Consider the following 19,650-nt stretch of genomic DNA (forward strand, 5'->3'; position numbering starts at 1 on the left):
ATAAGAGGTCAATTCACTCTAATTTTTAAGCAAACGGAGCTACACGTGTTCTGCTGAGCGAAAAATGTACCATGTTACGCATTTGTAAGACTGAGACAACATATGCGGGTATCACGTCCTCTTAATAAGTAATTAATTACGTAAGACATTTAGAATGTATCCAATGTGTATTTTGTTACTCTTTATTTTTTTTCTGTTTTTCAACTCCAATAATTATTGTATTTTTGTATTTAAGACACAAATAAATTTTATTTAGCATATACCTACCTAATTAAATTTTATTTTATCGTAATCGAGGCCTCAAGGGTGGCAATTTTCCACAGACCTTACAAGTGATAAATTTATAAAAACGTCTCTGCCTACAATACTATAAGCTAACCTTCAAATTATTGAAGTACTTAATGAAAAACACTAAGAACTCCGATCGTCAGGTTCCACTCTCAGTGTTTTATTTCATTTAGTAAAAATTGATAAGAAGTCATAAATGTGTAAACATTTTTTTTGCTGAAAATTTGGAAAGTTGGTAATGCAAAATGTACTAATAGTGATTTGGATTTCGGCACGGATAAAACTTCGAGGCCGTCGTTATTTTAAAATATGTAATCTAGACATTATGTCATACAAACTTTTCATAAAAATTCAAATAAATAAATATAATAATAATAAGTACACAAAATGAGAATATTATGATTTGTAATGCGCGTAGTGTACGTTTTTAATGAATTATTAACAAAGTTTGGTACTTTGAATTCTTAATTTCTTTGCAGACATCATTTTAGATTTACTTACTCAAAACATGATCTGATGATTTATCAGGCAACTTTTTATTAGTTTAAAACAAAAATTTAATTCCATTATAATACTATTTAAAGCTTATTATTTTGCGTTTTCTGTTGTTCTAAATTCAGTAACTTGGTAGGTAAGTAGGTACCTATATGATATTTATCAAACAGTTGTTTTAACAAATTTTAAACTGCTACAAAAGCTTAAGTGTTATACATACAATATTCGTGTATGATACAAAGTTGTTTGAAAAATATAACACGCGTCTTGTCAAACAGAAAATTTGGTTTGAAATGTTGAATACATTTTAACTTTATTTTCGTAATTTCATAATCGTATCAGCCATAGTAACATTTTTCATAAGTCGAGTGAATATTTCTATAATTAATTACCTCTTTTTCTGTTAAAAAATACAATGATCATACACGCGTATTAAAAGGGGCTTGATGAGCGCTATGGCTTTTACACCTATCTGGCTTAATTTTACGTTTGAATGACGAACATCCATTTTGTCAAATTTGAACTTCAAATGTTCATAAAACTATTCTGGCTTTACGTTTAACTCTTTTTAAAGCTCCAGTAATTGTTACTTCCGAGTAATGGAAGCAATTCTACTAATATGTAGCCAATGTAGGTATTTTCATTTTTCACATAATTGTAGAAAATCATATAATCGCTCCGCTAAATCTGATGCTCTTAGTAATGTTTATATTGTACCTATAGGTCCAAATCATAGTGATTGTTTATTTCTTATAATTATCATAGGTATTATTAATCGAATTTATTTAATCTTAAATGAATTCCAACATAATTTTAAAATACATAAATAATAATATAATATATTTGAGTAATACATTATACTCTTACCTTTTGTATGAGATTTTATCAATTTACATAACATTAATTGTTGTTTATGCAAATGTTTTTTTCTTAATAATGTTATGTTGGAATTAAGACTTGTAGGTTTGTACCCTAAAAGCATAAAATAATTACTAAAATAGTACATTTATGAGTTAATGACTCAAAACACACGAAGAATATGGTCTAAACTTCTAAACATATCACAGTCTATACTTATTACATTGCGAAAAAAGGAAATGTCACTACAGTAGAGGTTGATCAATGTAATTATTTTATTATAATTTATTAGGTATAGTTTTGATATTAAAGTTTACTTGGTTACGCAACGAAATTTAGAAATATTTACAATATATTATTTCCTGTAGTCGCTATAAGTAATGATGTACATAATATTTTTTAAACAAGATAACTTTTAAATAGCCTATATACGAGTAGATACCTGCAACTTACATATACAATATTACATTTCATAACAGCATCAAAGAAAAATTGTACCGGTGTGTAATGTTGAACTTATATTTGTATCGCAATATACCTACATTTTTAATTATTTATTGGTTCTGTTGCAGGAAAGGATTTCAAAAGAACTTAGAGTTAGCATGAACGAATGGAGAGAAATTATTGTATTGTTGAATGCAATAATGTCGTGGCAGAAAAATTGGTTTCCCGCGATTACGGTTTTATGTGTAACGAGTTTATACCTGTAAGTATATTATATGATACATATACTTACCCACTCATTCGTGTGCTCAATTTTTTAGTGATCTATCAGCTATTATCTTTTCAAAATAATAACCTCGTATCATTCGAAATACAAACGTTTAAGAGTGCACCACTGACATGTGTGGTCTTCGTTTAACAAACTTACAACATAGAAAAACTGAAGTTTTCCGCCGAAAAGAACCGAGAAGACTACAGTCATACAATAACTATATTGAACGAAATTTTCATCACTATAAAGAGGAGAAAATTTACTGTACAACATCGTTTTTTTTATTTTTAAACAATAAGAATTTTTTTCATATTATTTTGTGATATCGAACAAATAAAAACGGTGTTACACAGAAGTGTTCTCCTCTTTATAGTGTGAACATGTCGTCTCTTAAATATGATGACTGCAACCTTTTCGGTTCTTTCCTGCGGAAAACAGTTTTTGCTATGTTGTACGTTTGTAAGACAGAGACAATTCAATATGCGGATGTGGCATATTCTTAAAATGGTGTAAAATAATGATAGGTACCTAAATACCTAATTGTTATTTATAATATAGAAGTAGATACGTACAAGATAACGCACGATGTTAATACTGCTATGAAAGTACTTACCTATTAAAAGTTAGATCTAAAGACTAAAATTAATATTAGGTACCTATACGAGTGTGATTTGACTTGGCTGATTAAAATTACACGAATATCCGGTATAATACTCAATATCCATGTCTATTCGAAGGCATTCGTCTCTGTTGATTTCTTTTGATTTAAATGATATACGAGTAATACCAGCCGCTTCTATAGATACAAAAATAATAAAATAATTTTCACTTAATCAAAGCATTTAACCGAATTACTGCACCGATGTTGTATATTACCGCTTAACTTTAAATCACAGTGGAGAGACATTAATATTCTAGAAGCTTGTATAATATTTCTCGTGACATGATTATAATTTTATAATGTTCTATTAACGTCCATTTATTTTTCCCGGAACGTGTACGGATTTTAAATTACAAATTATATGTCCTAGGTTGACTATATTATGATGTTTTATAAAGTCACCCGATCAATTATTACTTATTATTATACACATTTACATTTATAAATATTATTATTTTTTATTACTTTACCACAATAGAAAACTTAAGCATCAGTAGCCCTTCAACCCTTATAGACTACTAAAGTCTAAAGTCCTTCTATTTTTATATACAAATTTATACATAAAAGCGTTACTGAAGAGAAAAAATGTATTTTAAAGTGTACGAAGTCGGTTCACTTGGCAAAAATACGACGAGTAAATATTTTCGATTTTCAAGAGACGAATAAAAAGTTTCAATTAGTTTTTTCTTTTTGAGTATTTTACATTTTGATATAGGTATATTAAATTATACCATTTTGAAATCGCTATTTCCAAGAGTTAATAAGTTTTAGTTTTGATTGAAATTTATCAATTTATCATTGGATCTTCTTTAAATAGTAAAAACTTATGGTTTTCAAAGTAGTATGACATTTAAGTAAACTTCAAAAATCATAATTTGAATAAATGTATTATAAAATAAAAAAGTGGTGTTAGCATGTTTTGCATAACATTTATATAAAATACTTCATGGTTTTATACTTTTCTTTAATTATATATTAAAATATTCGTTCGCTTAACATTGAGAGGAAGGGAATCCTAAAAGGGACGGAATTTATAAGTGCTGTTAATAATGTTATTGACCCGACTCCGACTATTCATTAGGTATTTTAAATATGCCACTGCGAGATATTATACCTATAGGTACTGCAAGTGATCAAAAATTGATTGTTTGCACACTAATTATTGCATATTAGTTAATACTTACGGTATAATAACTGAGATAATAACCTCAAACGTTAAATAGTAGCTTTCGTACAGATTACAGCTGATAATAAGTATACTACTCCGACATATAGAGTTATTAATTTGTTTCTATGGGCAGACCCCGTTTGGACGTTATATGGTTTTTTTAGGTTTTTATAAATTGCACACCAAATTTGGATCAAAATTAAAAATCAATTTCATTAAAAAAAATTTGAAAAATCATATACATATATATTTGCATTATTTTAAAATACATTTCTGCAGCTTTTTATTTGTATTAATTTAAATTCAAATCATTTTATTTTCTCGGTGAACTAGCTCTTTTTTAAATTTTGAATCGGATTTCGATACATTATTTTACTGATTCAATTAAATAGATATTATAATATTAATTATCACTCGGATTTTAGGTACGTGTGGCTGGTCAACTGTTCGATACTAAACATGATATGGATGGCCGGCCTATGCGCGGCTCTGTTGGATTGCATCGTGTGTGGTCCATTTCAAAGAATCTTGCCACCTAGCAGTTGGGATCAGGATAAGGAGCGCACGTTCACGGATATCTCTGATTGGGCAGCAGATTGTTGGGTGACGACAAAGCTGTACATGAGCCGATTTTTCAATCTCAGACAAACACATCCAAAACTGGTAAACGTTTCGAACATCACGGATTTCTATATTTTTATACCAATTCAATGTAATATACAATATACTAATATATCGTAACGCTTCAGTGAAGATATATTTTAGGGAAGGCGATAACATGATGCCATCTCCCTGGAAGTGGGCTTTAGGTTTTTTTCAATCTCTATATCATATAAATAATAATAATTATTATTATTATATAATTATAATAATTCATTTAAAAAAAAAAAACGGAAATCTCAATTTACTCACTACTGTACTGTAAGTTATTTTAATTAACTAGTTATAATCAGAATATATAGATTATTAATCAGTGATTCCCAATTAGCATTGAGCCACGGACTCTTAGCTAAAACTTAAACTAACATACATAAAATACATGAATTGTCGACCTTTTTCGTGATAATCAAGATTCAATAGTGATTGGCGATTGCCAAAAATACCTGAAATTTCAAACCACTACGCGCGTGTTTCATAATTCCACTACATTTTTTTTTTTATATAATAGAATATATACAATCTGTAAATTGGATTTTTTACAATAAGAATATGAGCTATAGTATATTCCACTAAAATAAAATAAAAATATCTCTTTAGTATTACAATATAACCATCACGAGCCCCCTAACATCAACACGTGGACACTTGGGGTCGGCAGACCATATATTAGGAACCAATGGATTGTTTTATTATTGTTATTATTATTATTATTTTCAATATTTTCTTAGTTTCGTAATTCAATTTTTTTTTTTTTAATCATTACCATAAACCATTACTGAAAAACCCGAGTAGAACGTAGTATAAATACCTCAAAGCCTTAAAATAAGTCTAAATATTTTGAAAATTGTGTATAAAAACAATAATATACGTAAAAGTAAAAAGTTTCATTACGGCTTATAATATTTTAAATACAAATTTTCAAATATTCTTAATTTGGACAAATTATGTTAACATTTAAACTTCAAATATTTATAAAACAGTATCGTGCAAATGTATCTTTAATATTAATTAAATCTTATTATAACAACTTATTATAAATATTGTTTTAAATTTTCAAGCGTTTGTACATCATGCAAATATTTTTATCGACATTTAGACTCAGAATAACTATAAAAAAGAAATAGAAAATTTAAAATATCTGTAAAATAATCCAAAATTTAAAAGTTTTGAAAATTATATCATGTATAGAAAATATTTATATAAATATAAGATGAATATTTCAAGACAAAATCTCTACGGTTATTCTTTTCTAAATCAACAAAAAAACTAAATTTGATTTGATCGAAATCTTATGTTGTGTATTTCGTATTTCACTGTTATAAGAACGCTGCCCAAATCGTTGACAGAAAAACATCATTGTAAAGCCGAATTTGTGTTAGGCTCTCCGTAAAGAAAATAATTCAATAACTTGATTAATGTTGGGCGTGGAGGGCGTGTCGCTGAATCAAAAGTCCTATGTGAAAGTAGCTTAAGTGATATGCTGATTGTTGATATTTAAACACCAGGAAGGGTCTGAATTTCATATTAAAATTGTTTAGCTTCAAAATACTTCGGTGACAATAATTTCTGTTGTTTTTTATTTTATCCGGCAGTGCATAACTCTGAGTGAATAAAAAAATTATATTTATTTTTTTATTTTCGCATAACCCACATTATATAAAAAAACTCGTCTGAGTCGGGCTAATAATTTATACGTATATTCCTAATGCTTTTTTAGTTTCTATTAAGTATTCGCATATAATAAATTTTTATTGTTAGGTAAATATAAAAGTTTTGGCTGCAAAAGGCGGGCGTATAATATAAAAGCATAATATGATATATAGGTATGTCGTATGTAAGTGAATGTATGAATTGGATCGGAAAAAAAACAAACACTAAGAGACACATATGCCTATATCATATGCTATAATAACTATTTTATCTAATAGGCATTTTTCGATAAATGTAATTGTCTTAGAAATTATTGTTTTTAAGTCATTACAATAATCTTTAAAGGTTCAAGTGTTTTACTGTCTTATAAAAGAGCATTCACTTCAGAACCATTTTTCCAAAAAATTCTATGTATACAACTATAATATCTTACAGTCCAATCAACTCAAATATTAGTTTGTTCAACAGCAAAGTATCTAACTGCAGCTATTATTATACATGGAATTGAGTTTTTGAATTTTTATGACAGGTCAGCAGACCCTTAAATCAAACTAAGCACCTCTAGCCCTTGACGTTTGAAACGAAAAATGCGTTATCGGCCATGTTCGCGTATGTTAAACGGAGATAAACTACAACAGACGCTCCCTGTAATATGCATAGAAGTTCTCTTAAAAATGTTAAATATACCTATCACGTCTTTATATTATAGTTTTCAATAACTATATATTTTTTAATTACCGTAGTCCGTATATGGGATAAGTGGGTGAGTGCCTACATTGACTACTGTGTATAATTGCTTTTTTTATACGCAGCAGCAATCACCATTTGCATTTAAAAAAATTAAATTCTTTATTCTCTTAATACGGTTTGAATGTTATTAAATTGTTATAATCGTTCATAAAATAAAAATAAAAACTGCGCCTACATACTTTAATACAGTGTAGGCTTTTGCGACATTTTATCTTTACATTCCACAATTAATAACCCAGTTCGTAATAAATGTATTAAAAATTTAATAACCGCCCTCTCCTGCACTCTCATTACGCGCATGCGTAAAATGTTAGGCATTTATGTTGATCTTTGTGATGACGTGCAACAGTGCAAGTACAAAATTATACAAGCACTATACCACTGTAGCGATCCGTCAATGTGAATTAAACGTTCACAATGAATCTCATCCGCATTGCAGAATATTATTATTGTTTATTTATTTCCATAAATCCTTTTTTTGCTTGCATACTAAAACGTGATGCAGTGTGATGACGTTGCAGTGCAGTGAGAAAAATTTTGAAAAATACGCACATGCGCTTCAAATATAATGCGGGTGTACACATGCAGTTTGTCGGTTTAGGTTTTGTCGAAATAATTCGAATAAATAAGTTCAAAACTATTTATAAACAACCTTTGCAGAACATTTTATAACATTATATTATTTATAGTGCCTACCTAATATAATTTATCTCTAATTAAAAAAATATAAACAAAATATTGATTCGTTGTAACCGGGATTATTTACCCCCGTGAAATTTTACCCCCCCCCCCCCCCCGGTAAATATTCACTAGTGAAATTTTACTCTCCCGGTAATATTTCACTAGAGAATATTTACCTCCCGGCAAAAAATTCTGGGGGTAAAATATCACTAGTGAATATTTACCCACCGGTAAAATTTTCCTAGAAAATATTTACCTCCCCCCCCCCCCCTTCGGTAAAATGTTCGGGGGTAAAATTTCACTAAATATATTATTTTAATAGTTTTACATGAATATTTGTACAGATTGCAGGTTAATTTATTATTAGCAGGAATTATGTTAAATTTGTTTATTTATTTCTCAAATTAACTATACTAATTAACTATATTAATTAGTTTTTTTTAAGTTTTGACACGTGTATAAAATATAAAAAAAAATTAAATTATATAAATAATAATAAAGTATTTTGTATAAAAAGAAAAAAAATGTTGAATTATATAAATAATCAAAATAATCAAAACAATGAAAAATACAAAGTAAAAATAATAAACATATAAATTAATAATTTGTGATTGTCAGGTAAATATCATCATCCTGGAAGCAAATAATATTATTAGATAACTGAAATGTAGTAATAGTGTTCTTATAAGTTTAAAATACTTTACTTGTTTATCAAAACCAGCTATTTTTTTCACTTTCAACACAACTTGAAAGTGGTTAGAATTTTTATGGTTGAGGTATATTGCCATTTTGTTGTAGTCTGGTTTAGTTGATAATTGCAACGAATGTGAAAATCCAGCCAAATTAGGTTAGGCCATTAGGCCAAAACATACGCGATTCTATTAAAGATATACACGCATCTCTGCCACGGTGAGCAGATAAGGATATTGATTCTACACTAGATTCTGTACCTCGATGAGTCATTGATATTAGTTCATTTTGTTTATTTTTGTCTAAAATAACTGGTAAAAACCAGGTATCAGATCGCCTTCATGTATTCACTGGTACAAAACAGCGACTGACATCAGCTTACCACCCTCAAAGCAATGGGCTTGTCGAACGACAGAACCGAACAATAAAGAACATGATCTTAAAAACATTAGGTATATAATGAAAATTATGTTTCTAGATGGCCAGACATAATTGACGGTGTTCTTTTTGCTCACCGTACAGTTCGTCACGAAAGTACAAAATATTCACCATTTTTTTTGTTATATAATCGAGAACCAACATTACCCATGGACATTACTTTGGAAGAAATCACTTCAAATGAAATGAAGGAAGATGGAATTTTAAAAGAAGGAGATACAAATATTTTATGCAATGAAGTTGATCAAAATTTGTTTGAAAAACGATTAGCACAAATTTTGCAAATTAAAAATTCTGTTTTTACTCAAGCAGCAAATAACATTAAAAAAAGTCAAATAAAACAAAAAGAAGCATATGACACACGTCATTCTAATAAACCAAATTTTAAAATTGGTAACTTAGTACTGCTTCGTAATTGTATCAGAGACGATCGAAAAGGTGGGTGGTCTAAAGCTCCTTTTACAGGACCATACACAATTATAAAAATTCAAAAAAATAACAACTGCATTTTAAAAACAATGAAAGGAAAATTAATTCAAAAGCAACATCCTATTTCAAATTTAAAACATTATTCGACTAAAGGATCCATGAAAAAACTTTAAAAAAAAAAAAAGATAGATACACATCGGATGCAGATAAACCAATAGTGGCAATAGAAGAACCGAATTTACAAATATCTGCAGAAACAATACAACTACAAGACAACAAAATACGTAATTTTTTTTCAGATGGATCAAAATTTCGTTTTCATCCTATAAATAATAAGTGGCAAAAAGAACAGTGCAAAATAATGAACCTGGCTTATGTTCAAAGCGATGATTTTAAAACGACAAGAAATAGTATTCTTCATTTTCCCAATGTATGTGCTTCAACTATACCTGATGGTAATTGTTTTTTCAGAGCAATTTCGTTGTGTCTCACAGGAACTGAAGTGCAACACTCTGAAATTAGGAAACTAATAATACAGTTTATGAAAAATCATAACAAAAAAGTAGATGATTTTTCCAACACCCAGAATTATATAACTAAAAGTAACATGGAAAGTGACAAAGTTTGGGCAACTGAAGTAGAAATGCACTTTACTGCTGCATTTCTTAGTGCAGATATATATTCCTTCACGGCAAATCAATGGTTACGATTTTCACATTCGTTGCAATTATCAACTAAACCAGACTACAACAAAATGGCAATATACCTCAACCATAAAAATTCTAACCACTTTCAAGTTGTGTTGAAAGTGAAAAAAATAGCTGGTTTTGATAAACAAGTAAAGTATTTTAAACTTATAAGAACACTATTACTACATTTCAGTTATCTAATAATATTATTTGCTTCCAGGATGATGATATTTACCTGACAATCACAAATTATTAATTTATATGTTTATTACTTTTACTTTGTATTTTTCATTGTTTTGATTATTTTGATTATTTATATAATTCAACATTTTTTTTCTTTTTATACAAAATACTTTATTATTTATATAATTTAATTTTTTTTTATATTTTATACACGTGTCAAAACTTAAAAAAAACTAATTAATATAGTTAATTAGTATAGTTAATTTGAGAAATAAATAAACAAATTTAACATAATTCCTGCTAATAATAAATTAACCTGCAATCTGTACAAATATTCATGTAAAACTATTAAAATAATATATCTAATGAAATTTTACCCCCGAACATTTTACCGAAGGGGGGGGGGGGGTTAAATATTTTCTAGGAAAATTTTACCGGTGGGTAAATATTCACTAGTGATATTTTACCTCCAGAATTTTTTGCCGGGAGGTAAATATTCTCTAGTGAAATATTACCGGGAGAGTAAAATTTCACTAGTGAATATTTACCGGGGGGGTAAAATTTCACGGGGGTAAATAATCCCGGTTACATCGTAAAAGTGAGTTACAAGGTGTTATCTTTTAAAACAATAACAACTTTCGTACCTATCATTTTATTATATCTTTTTATTTCATGTTTTATTTGGAGTTATACAGCATTACTATAAAAAATTCATTTCATTCAATCGATTGTAGTATAGAGAATGTAAAAAAGGTCTATTTGAAACTTTTAACTTGGTTTCGGCATTCGGCATTGGTTTTTAAACTATTTTCAAAGTTTGTTAAAATTCAAATTTATTTCTTGCCAATCAGTGTATTTTTATCATTAAAAGGTAAGTAATCAATAATATATACATATATTTTATCATTGTTTAATATGACCTTGAGATATGCATACCATGACGTACTGATTGGCCCAACAAATCAATTCACCGACACAATAATATTTTGCCGAAATCCAATTTGTATTCATTGAAAATCAATTACTTATATGTATTTAAAAAAATAATTTTTTTACTGTTTTAAATTTGTATAAATCACGAACATTGTTCAAGTCAACTACCAAATTATATTTAATTCAAAATGAGCTTCTGTTTTCTAAATGAAAATGAAACATTATTGCGTCCAAGTACTCCAAAATACAAATCGTATCATTTTGTAACCTAAAATCATATTTTAAAACGTCATTAAAAAAAAAAAAAAATGAACTATTATAATATGTCATAAATGCTTTATCTTTCTTTTGCAAATGATAACCTTTCTTCTAATTTTCTATATAATTGTCAATACATTTATAATAGTGGTTAGAATCTCTTATTCTATCAACTCATCGGTACATAAATTTATCCGCAACTAAAAGTTGACTATCACGCTCAGAATTTATTATAAACCACGATATTTCAAATTTAATATTATTAAATAATTGACGATGCAACTGTCGTTGCAATGGTTAGGTACTATAACTATATCAACTGACAAATGCCGTAGTATGCCATAATATCGTAGTATAATAGTTTTATCAACATTTTGATTGAAGATTGTAATATTTCCACTTAAAAATTATTTTAATATTTTATAAAATTACGTTTGTCGGACCTGAATCGTGCATACCGCCACCACCATTATTCAAATAGACCTATTTCACCCTGTATTAGTGACCGGTCACAATTATCTTTGGACGGACCAGCAATAAAAATGGAGATAAAATAAAGAAAACTTAGATAAACTAGATTATTTAGTTAATGCACACGTTTTCAGGGTATAATTGTCAAATCATATGTTACTAAAAATATAAATTTATACATAGATAACGGTAGTCATATATAAATAGAATAATTTTTTCTTAGTTTTTAACTTTTTTTTTTTAATGTACTCATTTCCCTTACATTAATTATTATTTGTTAGTATATTTAATTTAACATATCTAATACAATATAATGTGATGATTTTAGTTATAATATAATTTTATTTTTTTTTTCAGTTTCATTCTGTCTTGTCGGTATCGTTCTTCAGCCTTTTGTACATTGGAACCACATTCAACAATTTGTTCATGTCATATATTACAAGTATGTCATCTCGCGATCATGGAGTGTGATTTAAATATTCGGTAGACGTACTGATAGCATTTCTGTCATTTAAATATAAATTAATAATATTATGAATACATACAAAATATATGAGTAGTACGGATTTTTGGTAGTCGCGAGTCGTAATAATAATCCCTTCCAAAAATTTATTTTTGGCTAGTTCTAAATTATTTACACTATTTGTATAATTTTTAATTACTTTCCAATCATCTACAAGTGTAATGTAAGTATGATTAAAACAAAAAAAATGTGGTAGCAATCAAAATAAAAACATAAGATAAAAATTACGTAAAAATGTATAGGTTATAGGCTAAAATTGAAAAGGAATTCGTTTCATTTTTTATTATTTTTTTTTTTCTAAAGAATTTATTATTAGTCAATTAGGTATTTTAGTACCTTTCTTAATTCCGAAGTCTGTTATAATCTATGTATTAAAATAATTGTGAGAATAATAAATATAAGCTTTCTCATCATTAATTTATACTGGTTTTGTATAAATTAGTTGATGATATAACATTTTTTAATATTTGAAACTTTTATTCTTGAGTCTTATAAATATATTCTACCCTAATTATGTGTTTACCAACTTTGGGTTTAATGTTTTATGTTAAGTACCTGTAGAGTGCACTCACGAGAAGATCAAATTTAGATACACTTAAGCTCTGACACTGGAAATTATTTTATCACAATAATGTCGGATTTCTACTATACCATCTGTCGTGTAAGGTTGAAATGTTGAATATATTAAACTTATAAGTAATATGTTACTGAAATTTTGTTACCTGCATATTAAATAGGTATACGGAAAATTACACTACCTGGTGTATAGTTTAAATTTGACTTAACAGTAAAATTCCGTTTTTTGTGGATAAAAGAATTTAGTTCCATTTTTTATATTTTTACTATGAAAATTAATTATTCCAAAATGTACTGTTCTTTTAAAAAAATCTTGGTTTCAGGAATTTATTTCTCTCGAAACTCGATCCTTCCAAAGTTCCAAACTCTTTTAATCCGCATAGTTGCATCAACTCTTTAGATACCAACAGCTATAGATAGTCTATTTAAACTATATAATATTATAAAGCTCTTTGCCTACACCTATATCTAAATTACCATTCAAAATAATTGGTTTTTTGTTTCTATAATTTTATTCTAAATCCAGTATATTCCATCCTTTACAGGAATTATTAATTGGTCTATTCTGAAAACTCAATTGTATATTGGTATATACCTAGATTACATTAGTGTGGAAAAAATACCGAACTCCTAGACTTCCCGCTAACATAATAAAAACGTTGTCGAAATATTTTAATACTGGCAACTGTTGTCGAGGTGTCATTGTATATAATTGCATTATTATATACATGATATATTAATATATTCCATTAATTACTGGATTGTGATTACTGGTAGTTGATTCTAAAATTGATGTTACATCTATATAGAAATCGAATTGCTAAACTTAACGCAACTTAGATTGACATAATACCTACAAGAAAAAAAAAACCTTAATTTACAAGCTGTCGCGGAATACTTAATTTGTCGCACACATAGTAGCAATTTTTAAATACATAATTATATATTTTAGTTTGGAATTTTGAGAAACTTGATAACATTTAACGATAATCAATAACCTGTTAAAAACAAAATATTTTTAACTGATTAGTAATTTATAAACATGATATTATATAGGTACTAGGTAGTGCATTCATAAAACAAGACTTTATTTTTATATCCTTCTCATATTACGTAAAGTTGTTGATAACTATTTGTCTAACATTTAAATGCAGGTACCATATTTTAAATTTAATTATGTACCTACGACAAATCTTCACCAAAATTCTAAATTTTTAAATGAGTTTATTTTTATTTATAATTATTCAAATAACTTGTGTATTGAAATGCGGGCAATACCTCTTTATTTTATTAGTAAATATAAATAAAAATGTAATATGGAAAAAATAATATTAAAACTTACAGGTTTAATCAAATTAGTAGTTTTTTCCACGAACATTTTAAAATTTTCTTGTAGCATTTTCATTATTTCTAAAAATTCCATTAAAATATTTACCATAATACTTTAAACTCACTGCTCATTGACTTTCAAAAGTTTCCACTATATTTATTACAGATATTCGATATCGTTTTATTAAATTAGAATATATAGAACTTTAATTAGAAATAGTCTAGCTGTTACCTATTACCTAACTACTCGTAGAATATCGGATTTCATACCGATGGAGTAAGAGATTTTAAATAATGCTTTTTATCCTTTTCATCTTACCTGAAGATATTTGTTATAAATTATAATTAACACTTCTGATTGTTAGATCTCCAAAAACACATAGATTACTTTCATGACTAGTGCATAAATAATAACTTAGTAATTAATAATAATAAATGTAATTAATAATTAGGTATACTTGTACATCATTTTCTCGAGCACGTTTGCATATAAACTGTCATAATTCTATTAATTCTATGCTGTATAAAAGATTTTCGTGTTATTTTTCTACTGGCCTATTGTTTAATGATCATATTAATTATATTAATTGTAATAAATCAATGAAAATGTTTGGGTTTGCAAATACTATAGGTTTCTCTAACTCAACTAATGTATGCATTAAACACCCTTTATATGTCATTAGTCTGATGCTCGACGCTCGAATACGCTACTATTATTTGGTCTCCTCTTAAAATATCTTATATTAATCGATAAAATAAAGTACAAAACAAATTCTTAAAAAATGAGCTTATTTCGTTGTGGTGCAAGCCCATATAAATTAAAATCTTTAACTGAAAGGCGATTTAAATTTAATATAAACTTTAATTATAATCTATTAAATAACGAAATTGATACTTCAGATTTACATTCTAAATTATTATCAGCTGTTTTTTCTATTTATTCAAATCTTTAAACTTTAAAACGAAATTTCATTCCACTAACTATGGAATCGACGCAGCCCCTCTTGATCGCGCTTGCCGCACTATTAATAATTTGTCAAGTATTGATATTTTTTACGATACTTCGCCATCTATAATAATTTAAAAGTTGTATTAATTCATAATTATCTTAACTTTTTCTTGTTACCTAGTTTTATCTCTTTCTACCTTGTTTTCGAATGCATTATTAGAATCTGTACTGTACCTACTTGCACTTTTAATGCGATGATATTTACTCAAATAAATTTATTATTATTGTATAACATATATAACTTTAAAAAAAATCCACCCATATAATCGATACCAAGTAAATAACGTATGCTGAATTGGAAATTATAATAAAATAACTAAAACTGATTATTGAATATTATACGGTTAAGAGTTTCAACATTATATACTAATACTACCTATACCTATTCGATAATAGTTTTTATTTATAATCGATTTTTTTAACGCATACCTAGCATGTTGAGTATTTGGTAAAATATAATATTTCTGTGTATGTTATAAATTATAAAAATAAAACGTAACTGTAACTGTTGGCATATAGGTTAAGAAAAATATAATTATCATATTGTTGTAGGTACCTATATATACTTATCCCGGACTGAACATCTATATATATTTAATAACTGATAATTTATTTTCAAACATATTTCATAATACGAATATGAATTTAATTAAAAATGACAATAAACTAAAATTCAAATAAATTATTAATAAATAAATATTTAAAAAATTGTCTGTTGTCTTTTTTACATTTAATTTAAAAACATATTTTATAGTAATAATATTCTAAGTTTAATAACTAATAACAAGACATTTATTAAATACAGTTTTTTTTTAATATTTAATATCAGAACTAGCAACTGCTCTAAACAAAAAATACGTTTGTGATGTTATTGATTTTGAACTATATTAACTTTAAAATATTCATTAATTTTTTTTTTAAATAGCTGTGTTTTTGGGTTGAGTATAACTCTTTTTCTAACCGATTTTCAATAATTCCTAACAAAATATAGTGCTACTTAATAATTTTCCAATATACTTTATCTAAAAATATATCTGCGATTCTTCGATTTTGCTTACGAAGGAAAAATATCTAGTAGCATGTTATAACTATCATGTATACGAACGACATATTTATTACTGTATTTAAATACCAATTATTTGATTTTATAGCTTTATTTATGAAAAATTAGATATATGTGATAACAACAACTGATACATTTTGTTATACTAGCTGTCTTAAAATGTATCCTTGGCTTATTACTTCCGTTCTATAACATAAGTTTTCTCGTATTGTTATATTCCATAATAACATGTGTTTTCTCACACCTGTGTATTACAAATGTCGTGTTTTTAGAACTTGACTTTCCAAGACAAATCCGTAGACAGGACACACGCCGACGACCGATATACCATACGTTCATGTATTATACCTGTGATAAATTAATAATAGTTCTAAAACAAAATGCGACCGTGTAATAAACATAATAAATAATAATATATTATTATTCAGATATAGTAATAACTAACAAGTAACCATTTGTGTTTTTATTTTTAAGTTTTGGGAATTTTGCTGTTTCCCGGATTCAAAACAAAATCGGAATACATCGAAGATAGTCTACAGAGGTACGCTCATCAGATGCTGTCGGGCCACGACGACGAGACGTCTTCATAAGGCAAACTCCTCAAATCCAATTATATCTATTTAACCAGCTCATTTAACGTTTCAGTGTAAAATAGATTGGTGTATAGAGTTCATTAAATAATTTTTTCGCCTCTTAATTTCCATAGATAAATATAGTTTGGCATATACCCCTACCATTTACAGTAGGTAATATTTTTGTGTGTACGTGTACCTATGTTATGTTAATTATTATAATAATCGTTAACTGCAAAAGAACAATTTGTGAATCATAGAAATCGTGGTTTATAGTGATGATAAACAGATTAAACATTTAAATAATTATATTAATATAATTTTGTAATATAACTACGATAATAATATAGTAATGGAGATAATAGTTTTTTTTTTTTTTTTAATAATTATTTATGTTTTACATGCAGTGTTTTTCGCGTTCATGATACAAACTTAACAATAGGACGGTCGTTGTTTAATAAATACAAACGACTAACGAGATATTATATATCTATTTTGCAGCGTGTTTTTATTTTTATTTATTGAAGAGATTCGAACTGAACTGTTGTTAGTAAATTAAGTACAATGGCTTGAGTGACTTGTGGGAAGAACCAGCCAGTGAAAGCACTTCTTCGAGAATTTACGAATTGTCAGGTTTATTCATATGTTTAATTTATAAGATGCACGGGGCCACTGTCACTCGAGTCTTCTGGATAAATTTCATGGAATGAAGCTAGAGTAGTTTTTATACTATAAAGTAGCTTTTTAACATGAGGATTGATATGATTTTGAAAGCTATTTCTAAATTTAAAATAGTATAGCTTATAGCTGTATCGAACTTTAAGAATGTGAAGAGTGTGATTTGAGATAAAGGAAGAGCCATTAGTTATGAGTCTGAGGGTTTTTGATCGGAGCATTTGTTTTTTTTGTGTATTTGATATTTTGGCAGTGTTTCTGAGCTGAATACCGTACAGCCAGATAGGCTAAAGAAGAAAGTTATAGAATTTTGGTTTTGAAGGATAGTTTTGAGAACTTACTGAGAATGGGTCTGAGAGTATAGAATCATTGGTTTCATTTTAATTCCGTTATGTAAATACTAAATGTGTTTAACCCATATTATGGACGTTTGTCGAAGGTTAGACCTTGATATTTGTCTGTGTCGAAGTTTAGTATAGGTTTGTTGTTTATATGTACCGTGAGAAGTTGTCTGAGGGCAAAGGTAGTGTGTACAAATTTGTTGTTTTCACTAATTTTGACGCGCCAGAGGGAGTACCAAAGTGATAGATCATTCAGGTAGCTTTGGAGGGAAGATTGAACCAAGTCAGGATCGGTGAGGGTGGAATAAATTGCTTTTTCGTTGGCGTACTCGGCTATTTTAATATTCGGATTGGGAGTTGGTCAGACGAGTAGAACTGCAGAACATTTTTTATACAAATCTTACATTATAACTACGTGATATGGATTTTAAAAAAGGGTTTGGATTCCTATAGTCGTGTTGTCTTCTTTTCATACGAACGGCTTTCAAACAAATTTTGTACAAATGCTTGTACCTATACCCACATTTGTTTATTCTATGTACACGCTTCTTCAGACGAATCAATGAAAAAAGTTGAATAGTATGATTTGGGGCATTCAGCAGCTCCTCTTCCTTAAATTTTACATGTAAAATCATAGGGTCCTCGTTAGGCAATTCGTTGTACAGATCCTCTCAAACTTGTATGAATTACTCAATATAGGCAACCATTGGCGTAGCCAGGGGGCTGAGGGGGCTGCAGCCCCCCCCCCCCGAAATGTTAATAAAATTTAAAAATTATTTCAATGGTCTACAATATTCACTCAAAAAGTCTTAAATTGTATTTTACTAATTTTAAATTGTCATCTTTATTTTGTTAGTTTTCTATAGCTTCGGCCGTGCTAATAGGTATTTAATGCACCGCTGTGTAAAAAATTGATCAGCCCCCCCACCCGAAAAAAAATCTTGGCTACGCCGCTGTAAGCAAACCGCAACATACATTAACCTAACTGAATTATTATCATTAATTTTAGAATCAATTGATAATATACATTTTAAAAATTTTTACTCGCGTATTAATATAGTAGACACACACAAGCGTATAAAAATAGATCACCTAATCTATATATAATATTTCTTTACATACAATACATACCCCTTATCACACGCATATTATTATACAATTTACATTTATACTTACATAGCAATAAGATAGACGAAGTTACATATTATAGTTTTACCCAAACATATAAATATCATGGCCATTAATTTACAGGCAACAAATAGATACGTATTATGCACATTAGTTTTCCATTTAGTACATTATAGGTAGTTAACCAGTCCTTTGTTCGTTCGTGGCATACACACACACACAAACTCGCACATAGTCACAATTATAACAATAAAACATTCCAATCCAACAGAGTACCAGCCTAGCCTAAATTATATTTTACACTCTGCCACACGTCCTAACAACATCATCATCTGACTACAGACCTGTTTAGACCTATAGAGACATGTTCGAATATTGGTGGTGATTACTAGCAAGAAATTAATGCATAAAGCAAAA

General features: G+C 28.0%; 1 protein-coding gene across 1 annotated transcript in view; it reads left to right on the top strand.

The window, feature by feature from the left end:
- Arl6IP1 (ADP-ribosylation factor-like 6 interacting protein 1) overlaps positions 1-17,453 on the top strand; it is a 34,258-nt gene extending 16,805 nt beyond the window's left edge. Inside the window, exons 2-5 of the mRNA XM_015512868.2 lie at positions 2,214-2,347; positions 4,611-4,848; positions 12,375-12,459; positions 16,992-17,453. Coding sequence (XP_015368354.2) covers positions 2,214-2,347; positions 4,611-4,848; positions 12,375-12,459; positions 16,992-17,107 — 573 coding nt within the window. The 3' untranslated portion in view covers positions 17,108-17,453. The remainder of the gene's footprint in view (positions 1-2,213; positions 2,348-4,610; positions 4,849-12,374; positions 12,460-16,991) is intronic.
- The last annotated feature ends 2,197 nt before the right edge of the window (positions 17,454-19,650 follow it).

This window comes from Diuraphis noxia, unplaced genomic scaffold (assembly GCF_037042655.1).
Source record: "Diuraphis noxia isolate RWA-SAM2 unplaced genomic scaffold, SU_Dnox_SAM2 contig0001, whole genome shotgun sequence".
Lineage (NCBI taxonomy): Eukaryota > Metazoa > Arthropoda > Insecta > Hemiptera > Aphididae > Diuraphis > Diuraphis noxia.